Source organism: Oratosquilla oratoria, chromosome 19, assembly GCF_046742065.1.
Source record: "Oratosquilla oratoria isolate Oo_2021 chromosome 19, ASM4674206v1, whole genome shotgun sequence".
Lineage (NCBI taxonomy): Eukaryota > Metazoa > Arthropoda > Malacostraca > Stomatopoda > Squillidae > Oratosquilla > Oratosquilla oratoria.
The window spans coordinates 37,546,840-37,572,641 of NC_134795.1; the positions used below are offsets into that span (position 1 = coordinate 37,546,840).

The 25,802-nt window shown below is 36.9% G+C and overlaps 1 protein-coding gene across 1 annotated transcript in view; it reads left to right on the plus strand.

Moving 5' to 3' along the window:
• Positions 1-24,668, plus strand: part of LOC143035842 (heparan sulfate glucosamine 3-O-sulfotransferase 1-like) — a 115,038-nt gene extending 90,370 nt beyond the window's left edge. The window contains exons 5-7 of the mRNA XM_076202901.1: positions 17,559-17,776; positions 21,762-21,891; positions 23,066-24,668. Of these exons, the coding sequence (XP_076059016.1) occupies positions 17,559-17,776; positions 21,762-21,891; positions 23,066-23,305 (588 nt within the window). The 3' untranslated portion in view covers positions 23,306-24,668. The remainder of the gene's footprint in view (positions 1-17,558; positions 17,777-21,761; positions 21,892-23,065) is intronic.
• Positions 24,669-25,802: the final 1,134 nt, after the last annotated feature.

The following is a 25,802-nucleotide window of genomic DNA, read 5'->3' on the forward strand; positions in this document are numbered from 1 at the left end:
TTTTATTTAGAGATATAATGAAACAATAGATGAAAGAACAAACTAAGGGCACAGTTATTAAAGTGATGAGAGAAAGGAAAATATAGTAAGAGACCTAGCAGATAAAAAGAAATGTATAATTATATTAGGAATGAAAGCGAAGCATAATCCAAATAGGACTACATTAGTAAAGGAGGAAAAAGAAAAAGTAAACAGGGTATTAAAATAGTTCAAGAAGGTGAACAGGAAATAGGGAAAGAAATTGAAGAAATATATAGGCTAGGGAAATACAATATAGACAAGACCAGACCAGTTAAGGTTAAATTCATGTCAAAACAATGGCAGAGAATGTCTTAACAAGAACAGGGAAACTAGCAGAAAGTGATTAGTACAAACAGGTATGGATAAAAAGAGAGATGAATAAAGAGGAAGAAAAAACAAAAATAATTTAAGCTAAGAAAAAACGAGAACAGAACAGAGTCAAAGACAAATTCTATTGGAGAGTAGTGGATATGAAAGTAAGGAAATGGTTCATAGAAGAGAAAAACAGAAGGGAAACAGAAAACAGGATGAAGGTAACAGAAAATTAAGAAGTATATAGATTGGGAAAATACAATATAGACAAGACCAGACCACTTAAGGTTAAATTCAGGTCACAAACAACAGCAGAGAATGTCTTATCAAAAACAGGGAAACTAGCAAAAAGTGATCAGTATAAACAGGTATGGATAAAAAGAGAGATGAATAAAGAGGAAAGAGAGGAAGAGAAAACAAAAAGAATAGAAGCTAAGGAAAAAAACAAGAACAGAACAGAGTCAGACAAAGAGAAATTCTATTGGAGAGTAGTGGATATGAAAGTGAGGAAATGGTTCATAGCAGAGAAAAATGGAAGGGAAACAGAAAACAGGATGGAGGTAACAGAAAATTAAAAGTATCTTTCACAAATATAGATGGCTTAATAACAGGCTTGAATGAACTGAATGATTACCTGAAGGAAAAAGAACCGGACATAATGGGAATTGTAGAGACAAAATTGAAAGGTCCATTACCACCCAACAGTGTAGGACATGGTGCATATAATTATTGGATTAGAAACAGAGAAGTAAAACAAGGGGGTGGAGTTATATTCCTGACTAAGAAGAATATAAATGTGAGGAATGTTACATATGGAAAGAAGAGTGGAGATGATTATGATGGAAATAGAGGACAGGGACAAGAAGAGTAGGAACTTTGTGGTAAATTATGTGCCTCCTAAAATGGCTTCATGGGAAGAGAGAGAACACAAAAATATGTTAGAAGACACAAGGATAACACTAAATAAGATAATGGAAGATGGAGGAAGGATAGTTATAATGGGTGACTTTGATTATAAAGAAATTTGCTGGGTAGAGATGACAGTGAAAGGTGGAGATGACCTATGGGGAAATGTACTACTTGATATTATTATAGAACACACAATAACACAATGGATACAAGAGAGTACTAGGTATAGAAATAAGGAAGAACCATCAAGACTGGACCTAATAATCACATCAGAACCTGAAATAGTGGACAAGATTGAATATAAGACACCACTAAAAGTGACCACATATTAGTTGAACTAGTACTAAAGGAGGAAAAATACTGGGGAAAAAAGGAACAATACAGAAAGGGAAGATTGATGTATGGAAAAATAATTTTTTGATCAAATAAGAGAATTTTTTCAAAGAGCAGATTGGGAAAGGATACAAAAGGAGGAAACAACAGTAAAAGAGAAATGGAAAATTTTTACAAAAATTTATAAAGAAATAGTGGAAAAGTATGTTCCAAGACAAAAACAAGAAAAATTATATGTAAAATGTTGGTACAACAAAAGATGTAGGAAGTTAAAAGACAAAAGGGATAAAGCTTGAATAAAATGGAAGGAAGACAAAAGACCTGAAAAATAGAAAATATATACTAGTTATAGAAATCAATATGTACAAGTGCACAGAGAAGAAAAGAGAAAATACGAAAAAGATGTCATAGAAAAATGTAAAGATCAATCAAAACTATTTTATAGATTTGTAAACAACAAACTGAAAAAAAAAAAAATTAGTGAATCTACAACAAGGAGGAGTTGAATACACAGAGGAAATAGAAATGACAAAAATTATGAACAAGCAGTGTTTACGAGGGAAAACATACAACTTAGAGATGTCGAGTGTGAAGAAAAAGTCTCCCCTATGAAAGAGATAGAAGTAACAAGGAAAGAAATAATGATCACTTGTGTGATCACGATAATAGAAAATTGCATGGTCCAGATGAAATGGCAAACTGGATTTTGAGAGAATGCAGGAACGAACTACCAGACAAAATACATAGTCTGATAAGCAGTTCATTGAAAGAAGGAAAAGTTCCAGAAGATTGGAAAAGAGCAAATATAGTACCAATATATAAAGGGGGAAACAAGGAAGACCCTACTAACTATAGACTTGTGTCTCTTACAAGTATGGTAGCTAAGATTTGTGAAGGAATTATCAAAATTAGATGGGTAAGGCATTTGGAAAAAACAATGTACTAAATCCAAGGCAATTTGGATTTAGACAAGGAAGATCATGTATTTACCTACCAGTTGTATTTTACAGGATGAGAGGTATGCTCGTAGTGACCCGTTTTCGTATCTCTCCGCATCCAGTTTATTCTTAAAATTGTGTATAGTTTTGGCACTCACTGTTTCTCCGTTTAGTTTGTTCCAGACATCAATCACTCTATGTGGGAAGCTATTCTTTTTCAAATCTCTTCTGTAACTGTCCTTCCTTAGCTTCTTTTCATGTCTTGTTTCTCTTCTGTCCCATTTTAATAAGTCATCTCTATCGAGAATTTCCATCCCTTTCATAATTCTGTAAATGGTCAACAAATCACCTCTTTCTCTTCTTTCTCTGTTCCAGTGTTGATAGATGTAATTCCTCCAATCTTTGTTCGTATGTCAAATTTGATAGTGTAGGTGCCATTTTTGTTGCTGCTCTTTGGATTCTTCCTAATGTTCTCATCTTTTTTGTGCTAGGTGCCCATAGTGTTGCAGAATATTCTAGTTTAGGTCTTATTAGTGTAATCACAATTTTTTTTAACCATTTCTTCATCCATGTAGTAGAAGGCCACTTTCATTGATCTCAATAAGTTAAAGTCTCTCCAAATAATTTATTGTCATTTATCAAGTGTCAAGACACTTGAGATGATCAGTCCCAGATCCCTTTCTGAATAAACTTTTTTGACTTCCTTGTTTCCAATTTTACATTGACCATATATTCTATATTTGCTTTTTCCAAATTCCATTATGCTACATTTCTTAATGTTGAAGTTCATCTCACATCTCTGACCCCATTCCCATATTTTGTCTAGGTCTTCTTGTAGCAATCTGCAATCTTCTGTTCCTACTCTCTTGAGTAATTTGGCCTCATCAGCAAAGAAGTTTATGTGACAATTTACTCCCTCATCCATATCATTTATATATATGGCAAACATTAAAGGAGCCAATACAGAGCCTTGCAGGACACCACTCTTCACATCTTCCCAGTTCGAATTTTGTGTCTCTAAGTACCACTCTTATTTTTCTCCCAATTAAGAAATCCTTCCTCCATTCCAGTAGCTTACCTTGTATTCCTCCTATTATTTCAATTTTTCTTGTTAATTTTTTATGTGGTACTTTGTCAGTAGGTCACCTCTCTCTCTTCTTTGCTCCAGAGTCGGTAATTCCAGTTTAGCCAATCTCTCCTCGTATGATAGGTTTGCAAGTGCAGGTGCCATTTTTGTTGCTGCTCTCTGGATTCTTTCTATTTTCTTTTTATTTTTTTTGGTACTGGGTGATCACAATGTCGCCTCATACTCTAGTCTAGGCCTTATCAATGTAACCCATATTTTTTTTACCATGTCTTCGTCCAAGTATGCAAATGCCACTTTTATTGATCTTAGCAAGTTGTAAGACTCCCCGACAATTTTGTTAATCTGTTTATCATAGGACAAGTCGTTTGTGATAATTATTCCCAAATCTTTTTCGGATCCTACCTTCTTTACCTCCTTGGTTCCAATTGTATATTTTCCTGATATTCTGTTTTTGCTTTTTCCAAACTCCATTATGCTACACTTCATCGTATTAAAGTCCACTTCCAATTTCTGGTTCCAGTTCCATACCTTATTCAGGTCTTCCTGCAGTGCTTCACAGTCGTTATCAGTTTCTACTTTCCTTAACAGTTTGGCGTCATCTGCAAAGAAGCTCATGTAACATTTCACATCCTCGTCCATGTCATTCACATAAATAGCAAACATTATTGGTGCCAATACAGATCCTTGTGGTACTCCACTGATCACCTCTTTCCAATCTGAATATTATTCTCTGAGCACTACTTTCATCTTTCTACCGGTCAGGAAGTCCTCCATCCATTTTAGTAGGTTCCCTTGTATTCCTCTTGTGTTCCAGATTTTTTTGTAATTTTTTGTGTGGTACTTTGTCAAAAGCTTTTTGCAAGTCTAGGAAGGCACAATTAGCCCATCTATTTCTTTTTTGCACTATGTCTATTAGTCTTGAGTAGAAGCATATTAAGTTTGTGGTGCATGATCTTCCTTGTCTGAACCCAAATTGTCTTGGGTTTATTATGTTGTTGTCTTCCAGATGTTTTACCCATCTATTCTTGATGATTTTCTCACAAATTTTGGCTATAGTGCTTGTTAGTGATACTGGCCTATAGTTGGTGGGTTCTTCCTTGTTTCCTCCTTTATATATTGGTACAATGTTAGCATTTTTCCAGTCTTTAGGTATCTTTCCTTCTTTGAGTGAGCTATTTATTATGTTGTGTATTTTGTCCATTAGTTCTTCTTTGCATTCCTTTAGAATCCAATTTGCAATACCATCCGGGCCATGTGATTTTCTGACGTCAAGTTTTGATAGGTGTTCTGATATTTCTTTTTGTGTTGTAAACTCACTCATGTGGGGAGATTGCTTGTTATTATCTTCGTCCCAATTTTGTATTTTCTCTCTGGTGAAGACAGATTTAAAGTGATTGTTCATGACTTCGGCCATTTCTAATTCTTCTGTGTATTCTATATTTCCTTGGCGTAGTTTCACCATTTCCTGTTTGTTTTTAAGTTTACCATTCACATATCGATAGAATAGTTTGGGTTGATCTTTGCATTTATCTATAATATCCTTTTCATGGTTCCTTTTCTCCTCTCTTCTCACATTAACATACTCATTTCTAAAGTTTATATAAATTTGCCATTTACTAGGTTTTTTTTTATCTTTTCTCCACCTTTTCCAAGCTTTGTCCCTTCTGTCTTTTGCCTCACTGCACCTTTTGTTGAACTAACATTTAATGTACTCTCTCGCTTTTGTCTTGGTACATGCCTGTTTACCCCTTCATTATAATTGTCCATCAAGATATTCCATTTCTCATCCACTTTTGTCTCTTCCACATAGAATTTTTCCCAGTTTGCATTCCGGAAAAATATCTTTAGTTTTGCAAAGTCCGTTTTGTTGTACATCAATCTTCCTTTCCTATGCTTTTCATTTCTCTCCATGTCTATTTCTGCCTGTAGTACAGTTTCAATGAGTATATGGTCACTCTTTCCAATTGGTGTCTTGTAATGGGTTTTTGCCCCCCCCCCCAAAGAATCACCACTGCATATCACCATTAACCTAAACATTGTTTTAATCTGAATACACTACAGATTCCTCCCCTCTTATTTTTTATTTACACAAAATAAAAAACATCACATTGATTCAATGAATCTCTTACTAAGTTTCACTGACCTATTTGACCTCAATACTGGCTCAGTAGGAATATAAGGTTCAATAATAGGTTTGTCAATATTATTATTAGGAAACACTTCAGTGGCATCTGCAGGTTGTGAAATGGCATCACTGTTAACACAGTCCTTTACAGTTTCAAGGTTTCCAACATTACTGCTAGTATTTGGTTTAATAAATGAATTTTCAATATGACAATTAAACAGAGAGGATGCAGAAAATGGTGATTTTTCATTATCAGTAGTATTATACCTAGCCTTCAATTTATCACAATGTCTATACCAAACTAAATTTCCACCTTTGGTGAACACTTTTACAACATAATTTCTGGCACCTGTAACCTCAATAATAATGCTTGATAACCAAGGTTCACCTCTAGAATAGTTTTTTGCAAAAACTGCTTGCCCAGCTTCAAACCTGCTTTCTACACAATCAAGAGTATTTTTCTTTTTAACTAACATGATTTCTTCCTCCTTTTTTTAGTTGTTTTACATATGTCCAGAGGAGATATAAATTTTCTGTGAAACATCATTTCTGCAGGGCTTTCTTTTGTACCTGAATGAATGGTTCTCCTGCTGTTATACAGAAACCCATTAACTCTTGTGTTAATTAATCCACTTTGATATTTTAGCATTCCCTGTTTAAAACTTTTAACATATCTCTCAGCTAATACATTGGATACAGGGTGAAATGGAGCTGGATTGATCAGTTTTATTCCATTCCTTTCATAAAACTCTGATATCAGCAGAAATAAAATAAGCAGCATTATCAGAAACAATGACATCAGGAATACCAAAATTAGCAAACCTTTTCCTTAACAATTTCATAGAATTAGCACTTGGTATGCTTGAATTATATTGAACATCAATAAACTTAGAATAAGAATCTTCTAAGATAAAAAATACTTATTTTGTATTCGTCCACAATAATCAATGTGATTCCTACTCCAAGGCTTACTAACAAAATTCCACATTAATTTGCTTGAGGAAACTTGATTATTTCCAACACTACATTCATTACAACTTTTTGTAAGATCTTCGATATCAGAGAGCCTGGGCCATCAAATGTTTTCTCTGGCTTCAGCTTTCATTGCCACAATTCCATTATGAATAGAATGCAGTAGCTCTAACACTTTAGCTCTTAAGGCAGATGGAACAATAACTCTATTTTTAAACAGAACAACACCATTATACATACATACATATACCAAGGCTTTTTCCCCCTTACTAGGGAGGTAGCCAAAAAGGAAAAGGCATAAAATCATTCCCACCCATTCCATCCCTGAAAACACTCCACACCCCTCCACCCTCCCTCCCATCTTAGCACCTCCTAGATCCTAGATAATGGGTCATCCCTGCACCCTGTCCACTGCCCTGGGTCAGAAGCAGTGTCGCAAGACACAGCACATCCATAGCAAGGCCGCTTCATTAAATCGGCGACCCCCCCCTCTCCGTCCCCCCATATAAAGGAGAGGACGGGGAGAAATCCCTTCGGGCTGTGTCAAAATTTTGCTCACACACACTACCTCACCCCCTTATCCCCCCGTCCATTCCACCTCATGCATCACAACATCTTCCATACACAACCATTCTCCATTCGCCCCTGTCTTCTGTCCTCTCCCTTCCTTCCTCAACAGACATTCCCCTCTTCCCCAAAGCCCCCTTTACCCCATCCATCCATCTCATCCTAGGACATCCCCTCATGTTCACTCCCTCCACATCTGCCTTCCATACCTCCTTTACTAGTCTTTCTTCACTCATTCTTTCCATTATGAATGGATAAATAATTTTTAACATGAGAATATTCTCTACAAACATCTGAATTGTTAGTCCATCCAAATTTTACAAGAGAAATTAATTTACTCACAGGATCTTCTTTTGTCATTTTCTGCACAGTTTCAAAAGAAAAGTTAAAGCATTGAAATTTTCTTTTTAAGTTCCACATATTCTGCTGGTGCACCTGAATTGATACAATCATCAATAGGTAACCTACTCAAAGCATCAGCAACTACATTGTTTTTACCACTTCTATGAACAAGATCATAGTTATATTGTGACAACAAAACAGACCACCAGATTAATCTTGCATTTGAATTTATTGGAATTGCTTTGTTTTTTCTCCAAACAATCCAAGCAGTGGTTTATGACCAGTTCTCAACTCAAAATTCCAACCTAATAGATAGTATTTAAACATTGTGACACCAAACACTAGTGCCAGCCCTTCCCGGTCCATCTGTGAGTAATTTTTCCCAGCAGAAGTAAGCTTTTTACTAGCAAATGCAATAGGTTTTTCAACATTATTTTCAACCTGTATCAATACACAACGTGCACCTGCTGGAGAAGTATCACATTCTAGAATAAATTTCGACTTTCCAGTAAAGTATTATAAAACATTAGATTTACATAAAGCTTCTTTAATGACATTATAAGCTACTTGGCACTGTTTTGACCACACAAACTTGACATTCTTTTTTGTTAAATCATAGAGTGGTGACAAAATTTCAGATAACTTATGGCTAAATCTACTATAGTGGGTGACTAATCCAAGAAATGACTGTAGCTCATGCAAGTTTTTTGGTACAGGAGCATCCAGGATAGCTTCACCTTTATTTGGTGATGGAGATAAGCCTTCTCCAGAAATCATATAGCCAAGGAAATCAATTACAGTCTTATTAAACTCGCATTTTTCCAGATGCAACTTGACATTTTACCTTTATTTGATGACCTCCATAAGCAGTCAATTCTTTGGAAGATGGAGTCACGTTAACATTTAGTACTTTTATCCAATTTTCACCTAACCAGAATTTATCTCTAAAGGTATAGATTTATCATTTAACACAAACTTGTACTTTTCTGGTTTAACAGATTTTATACAATTACAAGAAACTTTCAGCAACATGCTTTTATCAACAACATTATAAGCACTACACTGGTGTTCTTCATGCACTGGTTCAGGATCAGAAACTGATTTTACGTTTTTATTTTTAAAACTTTAAGAACTATTTGCTTGTATGCATCATTTTATTTAAATCTACAATTTTTTTCTAAATAACCCTGGCGACCACAAAAGTGACATTCCAAGTCTTTAAATCTACAAGCAGAACTTGGATGCAGGAAACCACAAAGCTAACACTTTGATGTAGTCCTTATGCACAGTTGTACCAGATGAACTGGAATTAGCCATCTCTCCTTCCCCCATGTGGCTACATGGGCTTCAAACAAATCCAAGTAGACATCAAAAGGGATTTCTTCAGGGTTAAACAGTCCAATCTTGATTGAAGATGCCATCATTAACACTGGTCTAGCTTCTTGGCTAGAAAACTTTCAGACAACTTTTTCCTCTCTAACTGGAGAAAAAACAAACAAACCAGGTGTCATGATACATGTAATTGAAGGAAGCTGTGGTACTCACACTAGGTGTATTTACCACTATTTTCTGGCCTAAACCACCAGAAAAAACATTTTGATCCTCATCGCCATTGTTGTATCTTAGTTTTCCCATGTGTGCCAATTAGTTTCTTTATAAATATCCATACATTAGTAAGGGTAAACTAAACACATGCTTCTGACAACACCGTCTATATTATACTGTCTATGTTTACATCATGGTGCTCCAAGTGTGTGCGAAAACATCAACAAAACAAAAGCAAAAGCCACATATCGCCATTAACCTAAACATTGTTTTAATCGGAATACACTACAACAGGAAACAGAAAACAAGAAGGAAAAAGAAGAAATTAAAAGTAAAATATATCAACATAGATGGTCTAATTTCAGGATTAAATGAATTAAATGATTATCTGGCAGAAGAAAAAACAGATATAATGGGAATTGTGGAGATGAAATTAAAAGGTTTACCACCAAATAGTGTTGGACAAGATTTATATAATCACTGGATAAAAAATAGAGATGAAAAACAAGGTGGAGGAGTCATGTTTTTGATTAACAAAAGCTTAAATGTGACAAAGATCACAGAAGGAAATAATAATGTGGAATTATGATAAAAGTTGAAAATAGTGACATGAAAAGTAGAAAATTGTGGCGATATGTGTGCCCCTGAAAACACATTCTTGGAGAGTGACCAGTCAAAAATATTGGAAGACACAAGGCATACATGAAATGAAATACTGAAATGAGGAATTTAGTAATTATGGGTGACTTTAACTCTAAAGAAATATGTTGGGAGGAGATAACAGTGAAGCATGGAGAGGACCTTTGAGAAAACATACTACTGGACATGGCCATTGAATACACAATGACTCAATGGGTAAAAGAGAATACCAGATATAGAAATAACAAAGAAATGTTGAGACAAGATTTAATATTTATGTCAGAGCCTGAAATTATGGATAAAATGGAATACAAGATACCAACTGAGAAGAGTGACCACATACTACTTGACCTCAAACTAAAAGAGGAAATATATTTGGGAAGAAATGAGAAACACAGAAAAGGAAGACTGATGAATAACAAAACGAATTTTGGGAAACTCAAAAAATTCTTTCAAAAAGTGAGTTGGGAAAACTTTAACAAAAAAAAAAACAGGTGGAAAATTAATGGACAATATTATAAGAAGTCTATAATGAAGGAATGGATAAATGCATACCAAAAGAAAAACAGGAAAGCATATACATTAAGTGCTGGTATAACAAAAAATGTAGTGAGGCAAAAGATAAATGAGACAAAGCTTGGAAAAGATGAAAAAAGAAAAACCTGGAAAGTGCTAAATAGATATCAAACTAAGCAATGAATATGTAAAAATACACAGGGAAGAAAAAAGAAACTATGAAAAAGACATTATAGACAAATGTAAAGATCAACCTAAATTATTCTACAGATATGTAAATGGTATAGAATAAACAGGAAACAGTAAAACTATGTCGAGGGAACATAGAATATACAGAGGATATAGAAATGGCTGAAATTATGAACAAACATTTCAAATTTGTATTCATTAAAGAAAACATACACAATTGGGATGAAGGAAGGGGAGAAAGATCCCCCAATGAGAAAAATGATTGTGACACAGGAAGAAGTAATGAACCAAATAATGAACCTTGATGTCTGAAAATCACATGACCCAGACAGAATTGCAAACTGGATACTAAAAGAATGTATAGATGAACTAATGGACAAAATATATAAGATAATAGATTGCTCACTCAAAGAAGGAAAGGTACTGCAAGACTGGAAAAATGCCAATATCGTGCCAATATATAAAGGGGGAGACAAGTAAGACCCAACAAACTAGACTGGTCGCCCTTACAAGTACAACAGCTAAAATTTGTGAAGTCATCAAAAGTAGATGGACTAAACATCTGGAGGAGAACAATATACTAAATCCAAGACAATTTGGATCTAGACAGGGAAGATCATGTGCCACAAATTTGACTCTGTTTCTATTCAAGGTTAATAGATATGCAAGAAAGGGACAGATGGGCAGACTGTGCTTTCTTGGACTTACAAAAGGTGTTTGATAAAGTACCACACAAAAGATTATTAAGGAAACTCGAAATAACAGGTGGTATACAAGGAAAACCATTGAAATGGATGGAAGATTTCTTGCATGAAAGAAAAATCAGTGTTGTTCAGAGATAAAAACTACTTGGGAAGAAATGATAAGTGGAGTCCCACAGGGTTCAATACTGGCTTCAATATTGTTTGCTATATATGTCAATGACATGGATGAAGATGTAGAATGTTACGTTTATTTTTTGCAGGTGACACAAAACTACTAAAGAGAGTAAGTACAGATGAAGATTCTGAATCACTACAGAGAGATCTGAAAAAGGTCTGGGAATGGAGTCAGAAGTGGGAAGTGGACTTTGACATTAAGAAATGACAATATAAAATCAGTGCAAAGTTAAGAAAGTTGATTCCGAAAAGGACCTAGGAGTAATCATCACCAAAGGCATGTCCACAGACAAGTAGATAAACAAAATAGTTGGAAAGCCATACAATTTATTAAGATCAATTACATACAGATACCAAAGGCTTTTTTCCCCCCTTACAAGGGAGGTAACCAAAAAACAAAAGCATAAAAACCACTCCCACCCATTCCATCCCTATCACACTCCATTCCCCTCCACACTCTTCCCTCCCTCTTATCTTGGCACCTCCTGGATGACGGGTCATCCCTGCATTTTGTCCTCTGCCCTAGGTCAGAAGCAGTGTCGCAAGACACAGCACATCCACGGGAAGGCCATTTCATTAAATCAATAACCCCCCTCTCCGTCCCCTCATGCAGAAAAGGAGAAGACAGGGAGAAATGCCTTCGGGCTGCATCAAATTTTTCTCACACATACTCCCTCTCCCACCCCACCCACCCATTCCACTTCATGGATCACAACATCATCCATATACAACCCTTCTCCATTCACCCCTGTCTTCTATCCTCTCCCATCCTTCCTCAACAGACATTCCCCTCTTTCCCAATGCCCCTTTTACCCCATCCATTCATCTCATCCTAGGTAGCCCCCTCATGTTGACTCCTTCCACAACTGCCTTCCACACCTCTTTACTAGTTTTTCTTCACTCATTCTCTCCATGTGTCCAAACCAACCCAATACTCTTTCATCCACCCTATCTCCCAGCTCCCTTTCCACCCCTGTTCTCCTCACCTCCTCATTTCTCACTCTATCTAGCCTAGTAACCCCTATCATACTTCTGAAACACCTCATCCCAAACACATTCAAACTCCTTCTCTCTTCCTCTCTTATGTTCCATGTTTTTGCCCCATACAGTGCTGTCACCACAATGACTCCTTCATATAATCTCTTAGCATCCATTCCCAAATGCCTATTCCTCATTACACTTTTTAATCCACCAAGGCATTTACTCACTTCTCTCAATCTACATTCTACCTCCACCACCACTCCTCCCTTTCCTGCCACGTTCACACCCAGGTATCTAAAGCTATCCACTTCCTCCAGTCTCTCTCCCTTAATACTCACTTCCAGTCTGCTGCCACTTTCACCCCTTGTACATCTCATCACCTTACTTTTATCCACATTTATTTTAAACTTCCTTCTTTCACACACTCTCCCAAACTCTGTTACTAACTGCCAAAAGCACAGTGTCGTTCGCAAATAACAGCTGGCTTATCTCCCACTTTTCTCCATTTTCTTTAACCATCTCCAATCCCTGACCCACCACCCTTTCATTTACTTCTCACACCACCCTACTTGGATGAGGTAATAGTAAAGAAAATGCTAGTCACACTGATAAGACCAATATTGGAGTACACAGCGACACCATGGACACCCAGTACAAAAAAGAATATAAGTAAAATAGAAAGAATCCAAAGAGCAATGACAAAGATGGACCCAACACTTTCAAAAATGACATAAGAGCAAAGATTTTCTAAACTGGAACTACCAACCCTGGAACAAAGAAGAGAAAGAGGTGATCTATTGGCCATTTACAGAATTATGAAAGGCATGGAAGTCCTTGATAGAAAATACTTATTAAATTGGGATAGAAGAAAAATAAGGGACATGAAACTCAAAAAGGACAGTTATAGAAGAGATCTGAAAAAAACAGCTTTCCACACAGATTGGTGGATGTTTGGAATAAATTGGATGAAACAATAGTGTGTGCAAACACCATACATGAATTTAAGAACAAACTAGGTGTTTCAAGTGGCATGAATGTTTTAAGGATGGTCAACAGTCCATTGAAGATGATGAGTGTCCTGGATGTCCTTCCACGTCAACCGACAACCCACACATCGACAAAATCAACACCCTGGTGCTGGCAAATCAATGTCTGACTGTCAGGGAGCTTGCTGAGGAGTGTGGGATATCAGTTGGATCTTGTTATGAAATTTTGACAAAAAGATTGAAGATGCACCGCGTTGCTGCAAAATTTGTACCACGCTTGATGACGGACGAACAAAAAGCTCATCACGTCCAGGTTTGTCAGGAACTGCTTGATTGTTCAGAAGAAGATGAAAACTTCTTATCCAGGATCATAACAGGTGATGAATCATGGGTTTATGGTTTTGACATTGAAACAAAGGTCTAATTGTCCCAGTGGATGAGTGAAACATCCCCCAGACCCAAAAAAGCTTGCCAAGTTAGATCCAAGGTCAAGGTGATGTGGACAGTTTTCTTCGATGCTAAGGAAGATCATGTACCACAAACTTAATATGTTTTTACTCAAGACTAATAGACAGTGCAAGAAAGGGATGGATGGGCTGATTGTGTCTTCCTGGACTTACAAAAATCTTTTGACAAGGTACCACATAAATAATTATTATAAAAACTAGAACATACAGGAGGGATACAAGGGAACCTACTAAAATGGATGGAGGACTTCCTGATTGGTAGAAAGATGAGAGTAGTGCTCAGAGAAAAATATTCAGGTTGGAAAGAGGTGATCAATGGAGTTCCACAAGGATCTGTACTAGCTCCAATGTTTGCTATTTATATGAATGACATGGAGGATGATGTGCAATGTTATATGAGCTTCTTTGCAGATGACACTAAATTGTTAAGGAAAGTAAAAACTGAAGAGGATTGTGAATCACTACAGGAAAACCTGAATAAGGTATGGAACTGGAGTCAGAAATGGGAAGTGGACTTCAATAGTAAGAAGTGTAGCATAATAGAGTTTGGAAAAAGTAAAAATAGAATATCAGGACAATATAAAATTGGAACTAAGGAGGTAAAGAAAGTGGGATCCAAAAAAGATTTGGGTGTAATTATCTCAAACAACTTGTCCTATGACAAACAGATAAACAAAATTGTCAGAGAATCCTACAACTTGATAAGATCAATAAAAGTGGCATTTACCGTACATTTATGGATGAAGAATTTTTTTCTAAAAAAATACTAGTCACACTGATAAGGCCTAGACTCGAATATGCAGCAACATTGTGGTCACCCAGTACCAAAAAGAATATAAAGAAAATAGAAAGAATCCAGAGACCAGCCACAAAGATGGCCCATGCACTTGCAAACTTGTCATATGAGGAAAGATTGGCTAAATTGGAGTTACTGATTCTGTAGCAAAGAAGAGAGAGAGGTGACCTACTGACCATCTACAGAATCATGAAGGGCACAGAAATACTCGATAGAGAGGACTTGTTAAACTGGGACAAGAGAAACACAAGAGGACATGGAAAGAAAATAAAAAAACATAGTTATAGAAGAGATCTGAAGAAAAACAGTTTTCCACATAGAGTGGTGGACACTTGGAACAAACTGGATGAAAAAATAGTGTGCACAAAAACTGTTCATGAATTTAAGAGCAAACTAGACACTGCGAGATACAAAAGCAGGACACCACAAGTGTAGCTCCTCATCCTGTAAAATACAACTAGGTAAATACAATGAACTAGACTTACTACACTGAAATTCTGAAACATCTGAGGGACGCCATCCATCACAAAAGGCCAGAAATGTGAAGGAGTGGCAACTGGTTTTTGCATCACAACAATGCTCCAGCCCATTCAGCCCTCAAAACTCGTGAGTTTTTGGCCAAACACTCGATCACAGTTCTTCCCCAGCCTCCCTACTCACCTGACCTTGCTCTTTGCAATTTTTTCTTGTTCCCCAAACTCAAAAGACCCTTGAAAGGAAGATTTGAGGCATTTCCGGAGAATAAGGCAAATGTGATAAAAGAGCTGAAGAACATTACAAAAGAAGCGTACCAGGACTGTTTCAACAAGTGTAAACACCGTTGGTATAAGCGCATGTGTTGGGGAGGAGAGAACTTTGAAGAGGACCCAGATCTGTAACTTCTAAATAAAGTAAATTTTGCTTTATGACGTCAGTCCACATATTTTTTTAACAGACCTCATATTTACCTAGTTGTATTATACGGGAAGGGACCTATGCTCATGGTGACCCATCTTTGTATCTCTCAGCATCAAGTCTTTTCTTAAAATCTTGAATAGTGTTTGCACACACTGTTTCTTTGTCTAATTTGTTCCAAGTATCTATCACTTTGTGTGGGAAGCTTTTTTTTTTTCAGATCTCTTCAGTAATTATCTTTTTTTAGTTTATTTTCATGTCCTCTTGTTTTTCCATTGTCCCATTTCAATAAATCATTCTTATCTAAGATTTCCATTCCCTTCATAAATCTATAAATAGTAGGTCTCCTCTTTTCCTTCTTTGTTCCAGAGTTGTTAATTCTAATTTGGACAGTCTTTGTTCATGTCATTTTGGAAAGAGTTGGTGCCAGTTTTGTTGTTGCTCTTTGTATTCTTTCCAATTTTTTTATATTCTTTTTGGTACCAGGTGTCCATAGTGTAGCGGCGTACTCGAGTTTTGGTCTTATTAGTGTAGTTAATTTTTTTTTATCCTTTCCTTGTCCAAATAGGTAATTGCCACTTTTATTGACCTCAAAAATAGGTTTCTCTGACTGTTTTGATATGTTTAGCTGGTATCAAGTCTTTGCTGATCATCACTCCAAGGTCTTTTTCTGTGTTTACTTTTTTGACCTCTTCTTCACCAATTTTATAATCTCTAGATATTCTGTTTTTACTTTTTCCAAATTCCATTATACTACATTTCTTGATATTGAATTTCACTTCCCACCTTTGAGTCCATTTCCAGATTTTGTCCAAGTCTTGTTATAATGAGTTGCAATCCTCCTCAGTTTTTACTTTCTTTAGTGTTTTTGTTTTGTCTGCAAAGAATTTCATATAACACTCTACTCCCTCATCCATGTCATTTATGTATATAGCAAACATGATCGGGGCCAGTAATGATCCCTGTGGGACACCACTTTTCATTTCTCCCCAATTTGAGGATTTGTCTCTAATTACTACTCTCATTTTCCTCCCAGTCAGGAAGTCTTTCATCCATTCCAATAATTTTCCTCTGATGCCACCTATTGATTGATATGAATATTTATACATACATACACAGAAGAACCCTGAAACTATGGACACTGAAGGAAAGGGTTTCAGTAACTAGAGTATAGAACATTCTTTTGAATAATGATAATGTTATATTGATACTGTACTAAGATTTAGGGCATGGTTGTATGATTTATCTATTTATAGTCATACTAATTGCCAACAACTACCAACAACTCTGATATTGTTTTTAGTTAATATTGTCATGAATTATTTGTGCCATAGTTTATCATCAACATGGCCACATACTTTCATACTACTCATGGAAGACGATGTATTTAGTCCTAATCCTACTCCTACTACTCAACATGGGTCCATCCTCATCTCGAAGCTTATGTTGAGCTACAAGATGTCGGTAGTGTATCACATCTTGAATCTCAATATTGATGCAGCCAAATGCTTTAAAACTTACACATATGATAAAATATAGCTCAAATTATTTATTCATGCCAAAATAAACCAAAAACAATGAATATCATTGGGTGGTAGTCAGTAATTAGTATGACCCTTTACTTATATATGTTACACTCAACACACAGAACTTATGGACAAATGGCTTTAACAGACCAGTAGTCCCCTCCCTTTAGTCTGTAGTTTCAGGGTTCTTATATATATATGTGTATATTTATATATATATTTATTAGCAAATTATTGTTTAGATTTAATTGTTGTACTTTCTTTTTGTTACCTTTTTCACCAGTTATATTATCTTTTTCTTTGCACCCAGGATAAGGTAGGTTGTGCAGCCTTGTACTATCCCATTTTCAGGTTTATTATTTATGAAGATCAAATTACTTGGCAGAAAGATCTCTCCTATCCATTCAAGAATTTTTCATAGAACAAGTCTTCATACTGGTCATACATTCCTGTCTGCACATATTGTTTTTGTATGAGCATATACTTGCCTAGAGAAGTTATATATCATAGTAACTCTCATTTTTGTTGGTTACAGATGACTATTGAAAAGACTCCATCATACTTCGTAACCCCAGATGCAGTAAAAAGAGTCTATGTCATGGACAAGAAAGTCAAGCTTCTGCTTATTGTACGAGACCCAACCACAAGACTTGTTTCTGATTACTTGCAAATTGTGGACAACAACAAACGTCGAGGGAAAGAGTTGTCATTTCAGGAGCATATGTTTACTGCTGATGGCAAGTTCATAGAGAAGTAAGTGTATGCTTTTCAGACATATTCTTTGCTAACACTAGTATACCTTATACATACATACACCAAAGGATTTTTCCTCTTACAAGGGAGGTAGCCAAAAAACAAAGGCATAAAGACCATTCCCACACATTCCATCCCTAATACACTCCACTCCCCTCCACCCTCTACCCTCCACTCCCCTCCACCCTCTACCCTCCCTCTTATCTTGGCACCTCCTGGATGATGGGTCATCCCTGTATCTTGTCCATTGCCCTGGGTCAGAAGCAGTGTTGCAAGACACACTACATCCACAGCAAGGCCGTTTCATCAAATCGGCGACCCCCCTCTCCATCCCCCCATGCAGAAAAGGAGAAGATGGGGAGAAATTCCTTCAGGCTGCATCAAATTTTTCTCACACATACTACCTCACCCATTCCACCTCATGCATTACAACATCATCCATATACAACCATTCTCCATTCACCCCTGTCTTCTGTCTTCTCCTGTCCTCCCTCAACTGATATATACCTTATAATTATACCTTATAATTATTAATATTGTTATTATTATGTATGCAAGAGGAATGCCTATTGAGAAAGGAAGAGAAAATGCAAAAGGGAGTGATGGAGAAGGGTTATAAATGAATAATACAGTCCAAAGGGATCTTCTAATTTGTTTCATAAATTATTTCAAGCAAATGAAGAGGAGGGTATCACCATAATGAATTTTGCTAGATATTTTTTTTGTGAATTTAAAACATAGCAAAAATTAAAATTAGAATGCATTTACCTTTTTCATTCTCTTGCACAAATACTGCAAATATCATGTGTCCATCTTTTTAGTGTATGGATACTAAATGTGTTTATATGTACAGATAGTTCTTAATTCATGAAGTTTTTTTTATCTGAATTTGTTTTAACCACTTTAGTATGAGTCAAATTCTTGCGGGGAGTATATGCCATATGTACAATTCATCACACTACTCGCATTATAAAATATAAAGTCACTGCTGTATTACTCATTCTCTTTCACTCTGAGTAATAATAAACGCAGAAAATGTAATCAAACTAGTTCACACAATCCAGGGGTAACTCATGTACAACTACAAAAAATATACATCGATGCCAGCATACTTGTGTATCCACTCATGCCTCATGACACCTATGTAGGCATCATCAAACCGAAGTGGTTAATACAACTGATAGAATAATATATTTTACTTGCATTATGAGGTTTGTTTGAATTAACATGAGTCAGGGAAGGGATTTCTCCCCGTCTTCTTTTCTGCATGAGGCGACAGAGAGGGGGTTGCCACTTTAATGAAGCGACCTTGCTTTGAATGTGCTGTGTCTTGTGACACTGCTTCTGACCCTGGGGAGTGGACAAGATGCAGGGATGACCCGTCATCCAGGAGGTGCTAAGATAAGAGGGAGGATAGAGGGGAGTGGAGTACGTATGAGATGGAATGGGTGGGAGTGGTTTCTATGCCTTTGTTTTTTGGCTACCTCCTATCCTATGTAAGGGGGAAAAAGCCTTTGGTATATGTAGGTTTTGATTTAGTATAATAAGTAACATTTCTACTGGAGCACAAAAAATAGTTTTTATGTGATGAATACCTTGTTACCATTTTACCTCAGCTGCTTAGCTCTCTCTCTCTTTTTAACACAATACAGTATCCACAAAAAGTGTAGAGCATTCCCCATTGATATCAAGGCTAAAAAGCGCTCGGAACTTTTTGCGCTTCCCGCTGCTGTCAGGCATCTTGTCATTATTTTACAACTGGCAAGATGCTAAGAGGAGACTGTATGAAGGAGTGATTGTGCCAACAGCACTGTATGGGGCAGAAACATGGAACATAAGAGAGGAAGAGAGAAGGAGTTTGTGTTTGAGATGAGGTGTCTGAGAAGTATGATGGGGGATACTAGACTAGATAGAGTGAGAAATGAGGAGGTGAGGAGAAGAACAGGGGTGGAAAGGGAGTTGGGAGATAGGGTTGATGAAAGAATATTAGGATGGTTTGGACATATGGAAAGAATGAGTGAAGAAAGACTAGTAAAAGAGGTATGGAAGGCAGACGTGGAGGGAGTGAACATGAAGGGACGTCATAGGATGAGATGGATGGATGGGGTGAAGGGGGCTTTGGGGAAGAGGGGAATATCTGTTGAGGAAGGACAGGAGAGGACAGAAGACGGGTGAATGGAGAATGGTTGTATATGGATGATGTTGTGATGCATGAGGTGGAATGGGCAGGGGGGGATGGGGAGTGAGGTAGTATGTGTGAGCAAAATTTGACCCAGCCCGAAGGGATTTCTCCCCATCTTCTCCTTTTATGCATGGGGGGACAGAGAGGGGGTGTCGCCGATTTAATGAAGCGGCCTCGCTGTGGATGTGCTGTGACTTGTGACACTGCCTCTGACCCAGGAGGGGCTAAGATAAGAGGGAGGGTGGAGGGAAGTGGAGTGTATTTAGGGATGGAATGGATGGGAATTATCTTATGACTTTTCCTTTTTGGCTACCTCCCTTGAAAGGGGGAATAAGCCTTGGTATATGTATGTATGTATCTGGCAATTCGGCCAACTCTCAGGCAGCTCAGCCAGCTTGCATTTTCCTGCCTCAGTGCTCTATGAGCTCTTGTAGAGAGTGGTTGTGTTATTTTTTGCTCCAGCCTCCTACCCCCTATTTTTGTTGTTTCACTTTGTGGCACAGCAGTTTTAGGAGACATTCATCCTGATGACTCCCATTAACCTTAGTGGTGAGGAAAAGGCTTGTATTTTGGCCTGGATGACTGAAAATGTGTCGACGAAAGAGATTTCAAGATGTACAGGGCGAGGTGAAAGCACCATTCAACATCTGGTTGCTACAGCTTATGGCCTCCCACCCAACATCGTTCCACCTCAAAAACCTGTCCCTGGAAGGCCTAGAAAGACCTCTAAGTCTAATGACAACCTACGATGTGAATCACTCAAGGATCCAGAGATTACAGCAGGTGAACTCAAAAGAAGGCATCCGACTTTGCTGGAAGGAGTGTCAGAATGAACCATACAGCATCGGTTGCAGAAGGAGCTCAGCCTACCCACGTACAAGCCTGCTGACAAACCGCTCCTTACACACAAATACAAAGACTGGACTGCTGAACAGTGGAGGAAGGTACTGTTCAGTGACGAAAGTACCTTCAAATGTGTCAGACCACGGCCAAAGAGGATCGTCTCAAGAATTCCAATCACTGTTCTCCTCAGTGTGATGGTGTGGGGTTCATTTAGTGGTGCAGGGGGTCATGCAGGGTTGTTTTTCTTCCAAAAAATGTTACAATGAGAGCTGATAATTATATCAAAGTGCTAGATGACCATATGTTGCATTTTTATGAGATTCATGGATGTGAGAAATTTTTGCAGGATAATGCACCATGCCATAAGGCAAAACCAGTGATGAAATGATTTTCTGGTCATAATGTTGACCTTATTGAGTGGCCAGGTAACTTTCCTGACTTAAATTCAATTGAGAATTGTTGGAATTATGTGAAAAATCGGCTCTCAACCTGCAACACATCATCTGTGCCGCGGCTCTCCCACGAGATCTTGAAAATGTGGACCACAGAAATGGAGCTGGATTACTTCAGAAAACTGTCTGATTCAATGCCAAGACATCTACAAAGGGTCATCAAAGCTAAAGGACAGATGACCAAATACTAAAAACTGAGTATTGTTTAATTTCATAACATTATTTTTGAGTACATGGATGCAATCTCATTATGTTTGTGTTTTTTTCCTTTGAGGGGGAGGGGCACTCTATACTTTTTGCGGATATTGTATAGTCTGGTCCCCTTATCTCATGTAGATTAAGAACTACTGTGCCTGTAATGCAGTAAGAGTCATCTTTCATAAAAGTTTTATTTTTTCTGTGAATAAAAGACATCATATTATTAACTTTATTAGATTATTCTCTTATTTATATATTTGTTTATTCATTTATTTATTTCATTATATTTAACATTTTTTATGACCAACAGGCGGACACCTGTCCGTGTAGGCTTGTATGCAGTACATCTTGCAATGTGGCTGCAGCACTTCCCTACAAACCAGATACATGTAGTCGATGGTGATGCCCTCATCCGACGACCTTTTTCAGAACTTATAAAGGTGAGACTCATTACTTCATGAAGAATACTGAAATGCATATTTATATAAATAGTGACAATTCTCCATCCACATACTGGCATAGATGAAGTAGTGGGTGGAGTTATGGAAAGTATGATCTACCATGAAGGAAGAAAAATGGAGAGAAAATGTATATGTTTATTAAAAGAGAACTAAAGATAGTGAATATAGTCTTCAAGAAGAAATGTTTATTATATATGTATACATGGTCCAGGGCCAGTTTAGAGAGCATTATCAGATTACCCAGTGGTGTACAAGAAGATGATTGGAAGAGCCATGGACATGTATGTATCAAGGGGAGAAAGCAATGGAATGTCTGGTAGAAGGGAGATTGAGAGATGTTTAGATAACAATATACCAAAAGGCTGAGTCAAAGTTGAACCAAGAGTATGGTTGATTAAATCCCATGCTACAAAGGGGCACCATCCTAGCCTACTGACAGGGCGAGAGTTTCATGACTTTAATTATCAGCACTTTACTATACCAAGTTATTACTTCAGTATATGGTGACACCCCACTCTCATTCACTGGATGTATGGTTAGGGTAAAACATATTAGTTTAAGAAAACAAAGGGAGGCAAAAAGTTGCTGAAAGTGAAGAAAAGTAGAAGATGAAAGAGAACAAATACCAGGCAAAACTGAGGTACATGGAATGTAGTGAAGGAGATAGGGGAAATGGCAATAGAGAAAGAATGTGTTTCAAGATGGAGTATATAAGTGTGTAAAAATGTGTGGAATGAAGAGAATTGGTGGGAATAGAAGGATAGTGCATGATGGAATGATTATTATTCATAATTTTGTTTTCCTCAAATTTTCATGGATGGAAATAAATGATTAAACCACATATTTTACTCTTTGTGTCACATATTTTGGTGAAAATTTATAACATATGAATAAACTAAAATGGCCTGAATTACAATATACTTTCCCAATCTTTGATAATAACATATTATTGAGATATGTATTCTGTGCAGTCTCGCTTATGTGGAAAACAGAAAGTGATATAGAAGTATGGCATGAATGCCTGCCAAGAGTTTGTCTCCTCTCTTTTTCTTATGAAAAATATGAGGAATATATTGATTACACCCAGTCTGATAAATGTCTTGCATGTTCCACTTTTCATATCTCTAATCTTGCATATGTGTATATTTATCAGGTGCAGAACTTCTTGGGACTGCCTCCCTGTATTACACCAAATCACTTCTACTACAACATGACAAAAGGTTTCTATTGTATGCAGACAGAGAAATATCACAAATGTTTAGCAAATGACAAAGGACGAACTCATCCTCATATGGATCCTGCCCTTCTCACTATCATTCGCCAGTTCTACCAACCCCACAATGAAAAGTTTTATAAGATGGTGGGGCGCAATTTCAGTTGGCCAGGTAAATAGTTTTTATGTATGGGTATCCAAATGCAACATGTCAATGCTTTAATGATGTAATATCATATAGATTTGTTGTAAGTTGTAAATAAGACAGTAGATGTTATTAGATCTGTACATATGATGTAAGAATCTGTTCTGTTTTGATGTACCATGATGGATTATCAGGGTTGAAATGTACACATCCTTTGATGATCATGCATCTGTCATTTACCTCTGGTTAAGATTATACAGTCACAGTTAATTTGGTAGATTTTTTTTTTCTGAATTATAAATTGAAAGCCTGATTGTTATTTAATTACAATCAGAGGAGTAACTGTAAGGGTAATATGATGCTTTTTCTAAGTATCAATTACAATTGTAATATTTTGTAACCAGAATTACTTTGTTTTAAAAGTACTTCAGGAACTGTGATTCTGAGGAATAAGTAGTTATGGTGAGCACCATTGAGAAGATTTTAGGAATTATAGATAAAATATATATTTTTGTGACTTCAGTAGAGGCTAGCTTTCATTGTGATGAAAGATTATGAAGTGGCAGTTATGAAAGGAAATGTTTTCTGTATATTTAATAAAGGAGGACATTAGTGTCCTAAACAGTATTTATGGAGACCGTCCTGGGTTATTGTAAGTACTGACGTTTGCACTTGTTGCCCAGGTAGCCATTCAGGATTGAGAGTAAGACTCTGTGGTCATACTGATGATAACTGTAGTGTTCATTATACTGCCAGAATAGGGAATAGATTGAAGTTCAACTACAGAATGTTTGTTTTCATTTGGCAAGGATTTATAAGAGAAAAGATATTGTATTAGTTGTTGGAATAAATCACTTAGCATAATGGGGGGAAATATTAAAAAGTATTAATTTCAAATTCAGTGAACCAGTTATAATCTTGAGAAAGTGTTAAAGTGCAGTCTTCTCATGGTTAAAGCAGGAAGGGGTGAAAGGGATACTTGTGATGGGAGTGAAAGAGGTTGGGATTTACCTTTCCCATGCCATAACCACCTCCCTTTACAGGTAATGGATAATAAGATGAAGATTAAAAGGAGATTTGGAAATTACTAGTAGACATCAATAATTATGAAAAAGAAAAAACATTTTCCATGTTTAAGTAAACAAAATATTGTACAAGTGGTAACCTGCATAACTCAGTCAGTGCTGCTGATGATACTCACAGGCTGGTCATTACTGATAGACACTTCTGACCTAGTCATGACAGATAGAGCATACAGGCCTGGCCAGTTCTAGTGATGGCACTCAAGGACCAGCCATTGTTAAAAGGTGCTTAAGTATACACCTTTGTGTAAGACCATATACTTATTGTTGGAATAAGGTTAGAAGACTGTATGTACAATTTACATAATTTTTGTAGTTCTTTTGTTTCATTAATTTCCTTTTCATCAAATTTTGAATATCCTTGTTATATAAAATATAAAAGTGTGGAGATCATTGAATAAAAAGAATCAGATCAGAGTAACTGATCAATGGAGGATCACTACATAATGAAACAGTGGGAGTAATCCCATTTTGGCTGTTAATCCCTGCAGTGCAAGAGCTATAGGGATAAGCTCTCCTTACTCCTTCCCTCAGAGAAGAAACTAACTTCTGCTTCACCACTTGACAGTGCCCCCTGGGGATGACTTCATCAGGAAGGTAACACTAAATGACACGAGGTAGTGACTGAGATTGATGCTATATTCAGCCATTAGACAATAACTTCATTCTTCCCAATACTGGGGGTTAGATTTTCTTTACCAGCCATGAATTTCATATCAAGGACCTGCAGCCCTCACTATCCTATCTATCTAAGAAGGAAGAGGCAAGATTTCAAAACATGATTAGGAAATAGGTTAAAGGAAAACCAACTGCTACCTCACTACCTCCAAATGATGCCCCTGGGTAATACCAAGAGTTAGGAATTAACCAAGACTGACAGTACTGTATATTCAGTCACTGTGTCTCCCACAAACTGATAATAATTTGATTTTTCAACTAACAACCAAGTTCTCCAACAATGGTGCATGATGGTTGGGGCAAGAGATAGTAATTTCTGAAAGATATGAATAATGATTTAGGAATGGATGCTAAGAGGAGATTATATGAAGGAGTGATTATGATGACAGCACTGTATCGGGCAGAAACATGGAACAAAAGAGAGGAGGAGTTTGAATGTATTTTCCTAGTTTACCTAGATGTATTTACCTAATTGCATTTTGCAGGAAGGGGAGCTACACTTGTGGTGTCCCGCCTTTGTATCTTGCAGTGTCTAGTTTGCTCTTAAACACATTAATGGTTTTTGCGCACACTATTTCATTGTCCAGTTTGTTCCAAGTGTCCACCACTCTATATGGAAAGCTGTTTTTCTTCAGATCTCTTCTGTAGCTATGTTTTTTTATTTTCTTTCCATGTCCTCTTGTGCTTCTCCTGTCCCAGTTTAACAAGTCCTCTCTGTCGAGTATTTCTGCACCTTTCATGATTCTGTAGATGGTCAGTAGGTCACCTCTCT